The following is a 12,187-nucleotide window of genomic DNA, read 5'->3' on the forward strand; positions in this document are numbered from 1 at the left end:
TCATGGGGTATTTTCATTGTAAATTTAAAAAAGGAATGAATGAATGAATGAATGAATGGATTATTCGCTGGGTTTATTGTTGCATATTTGGTGCAAAAATGTTAAAACCTATATTTTTGTTTTGACAGGTTGCCAGTCTGCTAGATAAGCTCCACTCCACCAGGCAGCACCTCCATCAGATGTGGCATGTCAGGAAGCTTAAACTGGACCAGTGCTTCCAGCTGCGGCTCTTTGAACAGGACGCTGAGAAAGTAAATCTCTGCTCAAGAGTTTAACCCGATTAAAAACAAATGTTGAGCTTTAAAAGATCACATTGCTGAGTCGGCAGTCATCGAACCGCTTTGCTTTAAGTTGCCTTATGGAATATTCCTGGTGGATTAGGAATTATATCTCTGATCTTTCTGAAAGATGAAGAAGAAAGAACCACTGAAGAGACAAGCGATTCAAAATAAACAAAGCAAAGACGGCGCCAAAAAGAAATAATCAGAATCTACTCAAACCTGCTGGTGATCCTGGAGATCTGACAACATAATATAATGGAAATCCCTGAAAAGTTTATGTAGAGGAGTGTGTTTATGTCCTGAGTGTGTCAGGCACACATGTCCACAGACAGCCAGGCGTCAGCTGACCCGGTGTACATGCAGCCACACTAAATATTTACTGTAAAGCAAACAGGAAGGAAAAACAGCCATTTTGCTTCACGTTGTCACACTGAGGGGCTGCGGGGGCGTTAGCGGCAGTTTACACTGTGGGACCACCTCCCCCAGTCCAGCTGGGTAGTGGCGCTTAGTCCTGACGAGGCGGTTTGCTCCGTTGCCGTGGTAACAGAGGCAAATAAAATGAAGGGTAACCATCTTCCCATCTGTGTGAAAAGAGTGACGTATAGCGCCGCTCGTCTGTAATTGAAATGAGGTTTCTGCTGCGAGTTCTCCGTTGTTCCTCTTGTTCTGACTGCAACAGTTTAGCCACCATCTGCCCTGCAGACCAGAGATGAGTCAGAGCAACGCCTGGGAATGCTTTACATGTTATGATCATTAATCTGAAATCTTTCATCATGCATCGCTCTCTCTGAAAGCCCGTTTATTTTGAGCGTTCCTTGTCTCCTCAGTGATTCTAACGTGATCCTCCAGCATCTTGCAGTTTTTTACCTTCCAACTTCTTGTTTTTTTTCCAAAGTCCTTTAAAGATATTAAGTCAGTGTCTCTTTTGATATTTTTAAGATCATTGCAGAGTTTTTTTCTTCTTTTTTTATGAATAAAATTTAGATGATAGCATCAAAATAAACTATAAACTATCATCTGACCTCGAATAATTCTCACCTTAGGGTCAGGCACTGCTTCCTCTTTATTACCACAGTGTTTCCTCAGTGCTTCCCCATTTCTTCCAGTTTTCTTCCTTTGCATTTCCTTCCTGTTAATCTACAGTGCTTCTATAGTGCTTCCTCAACATTTCCCTTTCTCAGTGTTTCTCCAATGCTTCCTAAGTTTGTGCAAAGTGCTTTTCCCATCGTTCTTTAGTGATTCATAGTACTCCATCACTGTTTCCTCAGTCCTTCAGTGTTTCCTTTGTGTTTCTGAAATGCTTCCTGTTGAATCTTCAGTGTTTCTTCAGTGTCTTCCTTGGTATTCCCACAGTGTTTCCTTAGTTGCCTTCTCATTTCTTCCTTATTGCTTCCTCAGTCCTTCCCTGGTTCCTTCTTAAGGCCAGAACACACCGAATCCAATTTTGTGCCTGATCCAACAGAAAATCGCTTCAAACAAGGTTGTGGCGTTTAGAGCTAATTGAAAGTCAATGGCGATCTTCACACCCGACAAGGTGGGCAGCGTAGGTCCGACTGAGATAGAACCCGGGTCTATTTAAGTTCGGACTATGCAGCAATTCAGCCGAAAGCTGGAAGAGAGACACGGTTACAAAGGAAAAAACATCTCCTTTAGGGGGGAAATACAAAATGAAATCTGTTAATCGCATCGGGAAAGAGTCAGTTTTGGAGTGGCACATTGTGTAAATAGTAACTATAGTAACTGCGCTATGGTAACGGGACAGACTCGTCCAAAAACAATGAATAAAGCAATAAATGGAAAATAACAATTCAAGAGGACAGAAAATGGATGAAGTAGTGATCCTCTTTGATCGTCACAAAAAAAATAGCGAGAAGACAGAGCAGGTGAGATAAGCTTATCACTTTCCCCTCTTTATGAAATAAAACTGACAAACTTTTTTATTTTCTAGGCATATGAACATTTGTTTATTATTTTTTTATTTATATTTAATAACTTTTTATAATCTGTCAGTCAAATTTGGGAAATTGTTGTAATTTGTGTATAGTACAGAGACAGCAGTGAAAAAACTCTTCACAGATCTGCTCACCCTGCCTAGTCGGAGGCTCTCTATGCGCAGTCAGTGTGACATGGAAAAAAGTCGGATCTGAGATTGAAAAGTCGTACGCAACTGGTGTGTTCAGGCCTTTAGTGTTTCCACATTGCTTCCTTGTTTCCTCAGCGCCTCTCCGGTTGCTTCCTCAGCTTGTCTGCAGAACCTCTCTATCTTTCTCTATCTTTCTGTGGACATCAGAGATCTTCATCTTCTTTCTTCACTTCCAAATATTTTGACTTCAGGCAAACCTGTTTGAACCGCACTAACCTCGCTCTTTGTCTCTGCAGATGTTCGACTGGATTAGCCACAACAAGGAGTTATTCTTGCAGAGTCACACAGAGATCGGACGCAGTTACCAACATGCTGTGGAGCTGCAAACGCAACACAACCACTTCGCCATGAACTCTATGGTAAAAACTTACTGCTCCCTTCTAATTCCACATGTTTAGACTGTTGAAGAGAGCAATAGCAAAACTTCAGCCACTGAATTATATGCAAGTTTTTCAATGAATGTATGAAGAGGACGAACTTAAGAAGGTTCAAATGTCTCCATCAGAACGCCTACGTAAACATCAACAGAATCATGTCGGTGGCGAGCCGTCTAGCGGAGGCTGGCCACTATGCATCCACACAAATCAAGCAGATCTCTACTCAGCTGGATCAGGACTGGAAAAGTTTTGCCGCTGCACTTGATGAACGCTCTACTATCCTCGCCATGTCCTCTGTCTTTCACCAGAAGGCTGAGCAGGTGAGATCAGAATTGTTGGCTTCTGGCACCAGGGACAGAAAGCTTCCTTCTCCTTCAGCCTGTGCTGGAATCACGTGTCCAGAATGTTACATGAAAGTGGGACATTTTCTACTGCCTGGTTTTATTTGGTGGATGAAAGTGCTTCACTGCTGACTCCTGGGAGGTTGACATGGAAACTGATGAGACTGTTTGATTCCTGCTGGGCCCTTGATATTTTATTCAAGTGTGTATTTGAGTGGAAAAGAGATAAATGAGGAGGAGCCATCCAAAGGATTAGACTACAGAGGATAAATGTTAGAAAACAGACGGTCACAGAGAAGAATTACAATTTAAAACAGATTCATTAAAGAAATGATTCTTTGTAGTTAGTGGTGGAGGGGTTGATATCAGAGATTTATTATCCTGGTTTGGCCTGTAGTTACTGTTCTCTAAACTGAAGAGAAAAAAACAGGGTGCTGTAGTGTCAGAGCAGTAAAGATGTTTAATCTTCCTTCCTTCCTTCCTTCCTTCCTTCCTTCCTATTCATCTCTACATACCATCCAATCGACTCAATATGCTTCTGGTAAATTCACCTTTTTGCCAGTTCAACAAAATGACGACCAAAGAGGGAAACAGACTGAAGTTGTTTTTGTGAATATTTATCTTGGATTCAACAAACGTTGACATCATTCAATGTTTTGCTCGTGTTCCTCAGTTCTTGTCAGAGGTGGAAGCCTGGTGTAAAGTCTGCAGTGAGGGGGGGTTACCGTCTGAGATGCAGGAGCTGGAAATCGCCATCCATCGCCATCAGAGCCTGTACGAGCAGGTGACCCAGGCCTACACCGAGGTCAGTCTTCCTCACCACCAACAGCAGAGAAAATGATTATGAGCAACAAACAGCAACGCTTTGAAAGTCGTTTTTTCAGAAAAGCTTTTTTCTTTAAAGTTTGTAGCATAAATCTCTGAATAAAGCCACATTTTGAAATCCAGCTGCTGTTTCTAGATCTTGTTCTCTGATTAAACACAATGAAAATACTCTAAAGCTGCACATTTTCTACAAAATAGTCCTATTTTCAGCTGATGGAGAGCAGTAATATAGTTCTGTGCTGTCAGAGCGGCAGACTGTGATAACAGGGTGGCGATGCTCAGCCGCTGCGCTGACCCTTCCAGCCGTTTCAAACACTCCACTAAATTTAGTCCTGGAGTGCTCCCACTCTTCCCCGCTCCATACTGCTGTCTGTTGCTTTATCTTTAGACAAGCTGTCGCTGGTTTTCATGCTTATCTATAAAAAGATAAGTCCATATATATAAACAGACATAAACCTCCAGGCAGCCGTTCAGACTGAGGCAGTTCGCTTTGGCACGATCTTCCTGTCTTGACGGTTCTACGAGTCCTTCATGATGCTGCTTACCAGAAAATAAACTGCACTAAAGTTTTTATATACTATCACTACCTTGTTGCACAGTCAGACCGTTCAGGTTTTGTTTCATGCACTTTATTTCAGTGGTTGTTATAAAAATTAGACTGCATTTAGACAGAGAAACAAACAAAAAGTTCTTCACTGGAAAAAAATCTAAATCTATATAAGTCATTTTTTCTTAAAATAAGTGCATTTCTTCTTAAATTGAGGAGATTAAAGAGAGATTTTGCCAATGGAACAAGACAATTTAGATTTAAAATAAGAAAACATAATTGCATTGTCTTATTCCAAGTGCATATTATCAAATTATCTTATTTTAAGGGTAAAAATACTAATTCCACTGGCAAATTATCAAATTTACCTATAAAAAAATCAAGGGTAAATATACTTACCGTAATTTAAGACATTTTTACTTATTTCTAGATCATTTTTGCAGTGTTCAGAAACAAACAGCGTTTCAAATCTGTTCCCTGATCAGTAACAGGATCCATTCAGCGATTCACAGGTTAAAATTCGCTTGTTTATGTCCAGCCTTCATTAAAGATACCTGGGAATCGGTCTATGTACAAAAACCGTTTTGCTGGCGCTAATGGAAGCAGGCGTGCTAATGATGCCGAATGCAGGAGCAGCAGCCCTATCTGTTGCTGTAAAAAACATTCCCCTCTTCAACCTTGAGGACGCTCTTGTTCTTGCTTAGAATAGAAGCATTTTCGCCGCTGATGTTGCACCTCATGTCACAAATATTACAGCGAGAGAACGTCTGGAAAATAGAGCCATACTTTGAGATCTTTCTATTGGCCCTGCTTGCTTTGTTTACTTTCCCAGCAGCTTCTGACATCACTACACTCTTGTTTATGCAATCCTGTTTTCATGTCCAGCATGGAAAATCCTCCGCTCCTCCATTCCTTGTCATGATGTCATCTTTGTTTTTACTTGTTGTACTGGGTTTTATTGGGAGAATTTGGCCAGTAACCAAATTCATTACGCATTCCTAGTCTTCATCACCTAAAAGCTTTCAACTGAATTCTTACTTTCAACGTAACCTAGCTCTCATTCCTTTCTTTATTTATATGATTCAAAATCTAAAATAGAATAAATAAAGTCATCTTTCAGTGCTCTTCTATTGTTATTATAACTTTAAATTTTATTAGTGAGGTTTAAGCTATCTGAGTTGGATTCACTTGTCGTTAAACATTTTGTAAGTTTTTACTGAGAAATAGATTTAAAGCGGCCCTTTTATTTGACTTTACGACTAAAGCATTGTTTAATGAGCAGACTGACCCCTCAGTAGTTAAGCGCTTTAAACCTGTAGCCTATTTTCCTAAATGGGTCCAATCTAACAAGTAATCGAAGCGTTATATTGAAGATGGAACCCACCAAGATCCAGCTCAATTTAGACACAGATAGCAACTCCACATAAGCTAAAAAATCAAAAAAAAAAAAAAATTACTAATGTGTTATTTTAAGCCCATCTGTGCACACATAAGACAGACGATTCCTGCTTTATCAATGAAAGGGCGTGAGAAATATTTCAGTCGATAAGAGTACATGATTTAACTACGTATGTCTTTCAAATAATCAATTAACTTGCATAATTTCAGCAGTTGCAGAGTTAGAAAGTAAAGCTTGAATCAGCAGCCAAACCGCGTGAAAGAGGAATCACTTTAGAGGAGCAGCGGTTCCTGTTTAATCAGCACTTTTCCAAAGGAATGAATTCAGTCAAAAAAAATGTTTTTTTCTTTTTTTTTTTTTTATCATGTTTTGGATTTCATTCCAGCTCATAGTTAGTTATCATTTCTCAGACATTCCATAAATTAAAAAGCAGTAACTATACCTACTGACCATCCAGCATCCTCTATGCCTTTCATTCCTAAGCAGCAAATAAAAACAAGCCCAACTAGTGATTATAATTTTTCGTGGTTAAATCTATTACCTCTTCCATCTTCTATGAGGGTATTAATTTATTTCTACAAATGAACCTGTTGGCTTGTTTCTATAGATTTTCCACCTTCGTGAGGTTTTCTAGGAATGTAGGAAAATCCAGCTGAAGATATGAGGCCGTATATAATGTTGTGTTCATCAGAGCCAGATGAGATGAGATTTTAGGAAAACTTTGGAGGAAAAAAAGGCTAATGGTTTAAAAAATCCCACTCTTTATACCGGACCAGCAAGTTAAACCTTTCCACAATATCAAACTGTGGTTTAACTAGCCTTGCATCTATAGCTGCTGGTTAAGGAGGATATGTGAGCAAAGCAAATAAGGAAGATCACAGACAAATGTAGCTTCCCAGACCTAGAGTCGCCATCTCCCTGAAAAAAAAAGGGACACCTTGTCTGCGTAGTCTCAAATCTGACAGTGTGACCATGGGCTACAGAAAAAGCGAGCCGGCACATGGCGCAGTATGCTTCATATTCATTATCACAGACTTTTTCCACCCAGGTATTTGTTTTTCTCATTCCTTCCTATATTTCTGCATCCTTTTTTTATTTTGGAGGAGGAGCATCGCTATGCGAAGGTGTACCACCCCCAAAAGCTGCTTCAGCATTTAAATTACTCCGTTCGTCCCCCATACCGTTCTGTCGTCTCCCGCTATCTTCTCCTTGAGCAACTCTTGGCTCGACCAATGGGAGGAGGGTATTCTGGATCGTTACATATATGCTGTCAGCTCATTGGTTACAATGCAGAACAAGTTTACCATAAGTTTTGTATCTAACGTGCCCTTGTTCTTCATTTTCCAATAGCTTTTTGCTCTCACAGTAATGAGGGACAAAGTGTGTTCCTTTTCTACGACGGGTATTAGGGCCAGGCTAGAGATTTACAACTTTATTTTCGTAATTTTTTGACTTTATTTTTGTAATTTACGAATTTATTCTCGTAACATTACGATTTTATTCTCGAAATAAAAGAAAAAAAAAATCTCCAGCCTGGCCCTAATACTCTGTTGTACTGTGCACTAAATATGGGTCAGGTACTTCTATTTCTAAATACGGAACGATTCCGTTTTCAAGGGACTGTTGGCGACCCCACCCAGACCGAATCTTTGAGATTATTCACTTAAACATGTTAAAAAATACTAGTTTACTTTCATTACTCTCCCCAGTGTAGAAAAGTAGCTCAGCTTTGATCAATCATAGATCAAATGTAGTGCAGACTCATTTAAAAACATTTAAAAGCCATTAAGTTTAACAGACAAGAAAGTGTGGAGCTTAAGCGCTGTTAGCAGCTAACAGTTAGCCACAAAATGCTTTCTTTCCGCTCCAATCTTCTCTCTCACTATTTATTTTACCTACCAAACATAAGCCAAAGTAGAGGAGGCTCCTACCAAGCTGATGTGATCAAGTTTTCAATCATCCAGTCTGTCAACACAGCAGAACTAATCAATCACATCTTTCACATTTTACTTTAAAATAAGAGTCTGAGTCAAACACAGATGCTCACCTCATCAACATCACCCACATTACTGAGCCTTATAGTAACAGATTTGCCCTTTTTCATCAATATAAAAGCATGTTTTAGGAAAGAAAGGTTTCCTTTCCGCCTGATGTTCAGCCTTTTTCTGTCATGTGCAGGTGAGTCAGGATGGGAAAGCGCTGCTGGATGTCCTGCAGAGACCTCTGAGTCCAGTCAACTCTGACTCCCTAACGGCGACGGCCAATTACTCCAAAGCGGTCAGTGTCACTAGCAAGCGACCTTTAAGCAAATGACTGTATCATCTAAAGCTGTTTGTGTAACCTGTCAGGTTCATTGCATCCTTGACGTGGTGCATGAGGTCCTTCATCATCAGCGGCGCCTGGAAAACATTTGGCAGCATCGAAAGGTCCGACTGCACCAGAGGCTGCAGCTGTGTGTGTTCCAGCAAGACGTACAGCAGGTATAATATCACAAAGCTCTGAGTCACCAAGATAAAGGACATTATAGCTCTTAGTCTACGGCAGAGCGGAGGTCTTCAACAGGGGGTCCAAGACCCCTAGGGGGTCCACGGATGTACTGCATGGGGGTCACGGAAGTTTTGGTTGATGATACTTTTTTTTATATTCCCCCTGCAATTTTTTCCACTAATTGAAATGTCTTTAAATACACATTAACATGAATTCTCACACACTGTAGTAAACCGATAAATGGAGGCAAAAGATGTCTTTCAGTCATTAATGCACACATTCAGCGACACACAGGAGCTCTTTCAAGCTGGGCACCGTTTCATTCACAACACCTGTCCCATCAACCAGGAATCAGAATCAGAAATACCTTAATAATCCTACGGAGAAATTCCTTTCTTGACATTACTCCATCTGTAATAGAGTGACTCTAGGATTAGTTTGATATAACACAATTTCATACAATATATATGTAATTAGGGGGTCCCTGCTCCATCTCGGCATCAGTTTGGGGGTCCTTGGCCTGGAAAACGTTGAAGACCCCTGGTCTAGAGGAAGTGAGGGAAGGAGAAAGGTGGGCTGTGAGACTCAGTAATGCTTCACATTTACTGGAGTTACACAAGCACTGCTTCTGGAAACCGTTTCAGATCTGTTTTAAATAAAGTCAAGTAGGTTCTGCCACCTAGTGTAGGACCATTGGACAAGAGTCCATCGTCCCCCTGTAGTTTAGGGTTTTATCTCAGAGACGACATGTTTGATGAAAACTTCTAGGCTTCCTACTGGGTCAGGGTCCAGGGCTGGTAGACTCATAATGCCAATGTGGTCTGGAAGGTCATTTTCATCTTTGGCATAATGGAAAGTGAACTGTTCTAAGGTCAAACAGTTGGAGAAACATCCTCATTAAATGATGCCAGAGGTAAAGTGCTTCACAATATACTGTGGCTTTAGTTCAGGGTTTAGATTACTCTCCGATCCACTGTGGAGCAGGAAATCTATGTGGTAAGAAAACTGTTAATATCTTAAGTTGTCTTGATTTGCATTTACTTATAGTTTCATACGTGCATGTGACATCAGGGTGTTTAATCTGCAAGAATGCAAGGTTAGAAATTATAAATACACTTTACAAATGCACAAAAATACAACACTAAGGTACTAACCATATGGTTATGATTAGAAACGACAGTAGCAGCCATTCAAATTGGCCCTTCCCAGTCAAACGCCAGCTGAATAGCAGATCACTTCCCTCCAACTCCCTGTGAAATCCCCTCCAGCTTCCAGCCACTGCAGTGACCCCCTCTTGCATATTTTTTTTACTCTGACTCCACCCTTTCACTGAATTACAGACTCTGACCAGGAGATGATGCTTCTCTTTAGATCTTAATGTCTACAAATCATGACAGAGAGAAGACTTTAGTACAAATATTGATGTTTAAATAGGAATTGTAGAGACCAGCCAAGGGCCCATTAAGGAAAGTGTGGAAATTTGGAATGGCTACTACTGTAGATAATAAATTGTAACTGCATATTTACTTTGTTTAGTAACTAGTCACTTTACTTGAGCAGTAACTGAGTTATTAATCAATTTCTTTGTTGTCAACAACAATTTACAATGTATTAGAGATTTCAGTTCAGTACAAACCCTTCATCACATACAACTCCTTACCAGTTGGTGGCGGTATTGCACCTGAACATTTCGCCAACCACCTTCTAGCGTGGAGAAGAGAAAGATGACAAAAAGAGGACCAAGGATCAAACATTATACTGTTCACGGGTTAAAAACAACATTTTAGTAAAGATCTAACCTTGTTTTTCTCCTCCTCATCTTCTCGTTTAAAGGTGGTCGGTGAACAAATTTTTGGTAGAGTACTGCCACCAACTGGTAGGGAGTGTTAGAGCTTTATGTATCTTACTCCTAAATGTCTTTTTTGTATTTGTAATGCCATTTCGCTGCAAAGTTGTACATTCCTAACTTATATTTATACATTGCAAACATTTTTTTTTTATAGATGTAGATTTTTATTGGCAGTTATCATACCTTATAAAAACCAGATTTAGTGATTTATTCAGCGTTTTGTTCCAATATGGGACTTTGATTGAGTTCCAGCCTTCTGATATAAAATTAAAAACTCACAGGTATCTGTCACACAGACCTTCTCTATCCTGGAGTGAATCATAGGCTCAGTCTTTGTTATCTGATGTATTATTGGATCGATTGCAAATTTAGTTTTTCTTCATCTCTAAGCTTTTAAGCAACAACTTATTTCCACTCTTCTGTTTGTTTTACCTCTACAGTCGGCTTTTTAATCAAAGAGCGCTGCTGTTTTGAACATTAAGGAAGCGCATTTCAACCCACATGCACCACATTCCCTGCCTCTGTCCTTAAATAAGGACCACATGTTTGATTCCTGCTTGTTCGCGGGATGAATGAGCTCAGGGATTGAAATCCACTCTGTTTTCACTTGGAACCGTTAAAATAATGAGTCAGTTGCACCAAATATCTAGCAAGCATGTCATAACTGTTGGTTGTGTAGGTTTTCTATTACTTTGCTGCACCCACTGTTAAATCATGGGCTATGTAGATATTTAATTCCCCCCCCATTATAGTAATTGATCTGGTTAGCGATGTTGGACCGCCAATATTTTGAACTCAGCTGTAATTGTTGGTTGGTCTAATTGGCTGGCATTTAGCACATGACAGAACCTAACAGGGCTGAAACGCTTTCTCCTGTGGTTTCACTTTCCTGACTGGGACTCTGCCCCGACCCGCTTGGATCGCGTCGTCGTGTGTGTGTAGATCTTTGTGGCGTCTGCTTTGCAGAACCAGCGCGGCGTGTTCATTCATCCTTCTACATCCTTCTCACACAAACTGCTGTCTGCTACCGCTGCTCATCCCTCAGACCCCAGACGGGTTTGGAGACATTCCTGGAGCCTGTATGAATGTCCAGGAGCTCCTGATTTAATTTTGCAGCTGTTTATATCTATAACAAAGGGGAGGGACTGTGATTAGCTGGAGTGGACCAGAAGGAGGGTTGAAATGTGAATCTGATGTAACTAGAATCAAGTCCAGCCAAGTATTACTGCTGTTGCGGGAATTTCTCTGAAGAGGTTTTACAGATAAAGTGATCCAAAACAGGCAAAGATAAACAGAATGAGGCAAATCAGCTTAAATTAAATGTTTGAAGAAAATTCCACTGACGATGTTTCACATGAAATGATGAGAAGCTTCTATTTACCCTGGTTCTGGACCGGCTGTTCCCAGAAGAACTGCTGGAAGCAGAGGTTTCCAGGCTCCTATATGTTCAAATCTCTCATGATAATTGATGCCAGGATTCTGCCTTAGCTTAAAGTTATAGTGGAGGATGTTTGATATGTTCCATATGAATCATATAAATAAGTAGTGGTCCTCCTAATTGTCAATAATTCTGGTGATATTTTTGCGTAAGGACTTCTTACTTTCTCCTCCTCATTTTCACTTACTGCTGGTGAGTCTGACATGGTGGACAAATTGCAAATCTACCTTTAGAAAGTAAGCTTGTTTGAGCGATGCAAACAGCAACTATAAACAGAAAGCGTGCACAAGGAGAAATGGGCTTGTACATGCTCTTGCAGCCGTATAATAGTCGTTCCCTCTCAGGAGTGGGTACAGGGCTGTGCATGTGCATTTTATTTATTTTTTTTGGAGAGAGCAGGTCTTTTCAAAAATACGTAAAAATCCTCCATTATACCTTTAAACATCCTCCTGATTTAAGTGAGAACTAATGGGCTCTATGCACAGCTCCACTACTTCCTG

The 12,187-nt window shown here is 40.3% G+C and overlaps 1 protein-coding gene across 1 annotated transcript in view; it reads left to right on the top strand.

The window, feature by feature from the left end:
• LOC107103746 (kalirin-like) overlaps window positions 1–12,187 on the top strand; it is a gene marked incomplete at its 3' end in the record, with an annotated part of 72,886 nt that overhangs the window by 4,578 nt on the left and 56,121 nt on the right. The window contains exons 5-10 of the mRNA XM_015403560.1: window positions 129–251; window positions 2,661–2,783; window positions 2,930–3,121; window positions 3,816–3,947; window positions 8,092–8,190; window positions 8,262–8,393. Coding sequence (XP_015259046.1) covers window positions 129–251; window positions 2,661–2,783; window positions 2,930–3,121; window positions 3,816–3,947; window positions 8,092–8,190; window positions 8,262–8,393 — 801 coding nt within the window. The remainder of the gene's footprint in view (window positions 1–128; window positions 252–2,660; window positions 2,784–2,929; window positions 3,122–3,815; window positions 3,948–8,091; window positions 8,191–8,261; window positions 8,394–12,187) is intronic.

Source organism: Cyprinodon variegatus, unplaced genomic scaffold (genome assembly GCF_000732505.1).
Source record: "Cyprinodon variegatus isolate N-32 unplaced genomic scaffold, C_variegatus-1.0 Scaffold1520, whole genome shotgun sequence".
Lineage (NCBI taxonomy): Eukaryota > Metazoa > Chordata > Actinopteri > Cyprinodontiformes > Cyprinodontidae > Cyprinodon > Cyprinodon variegatus.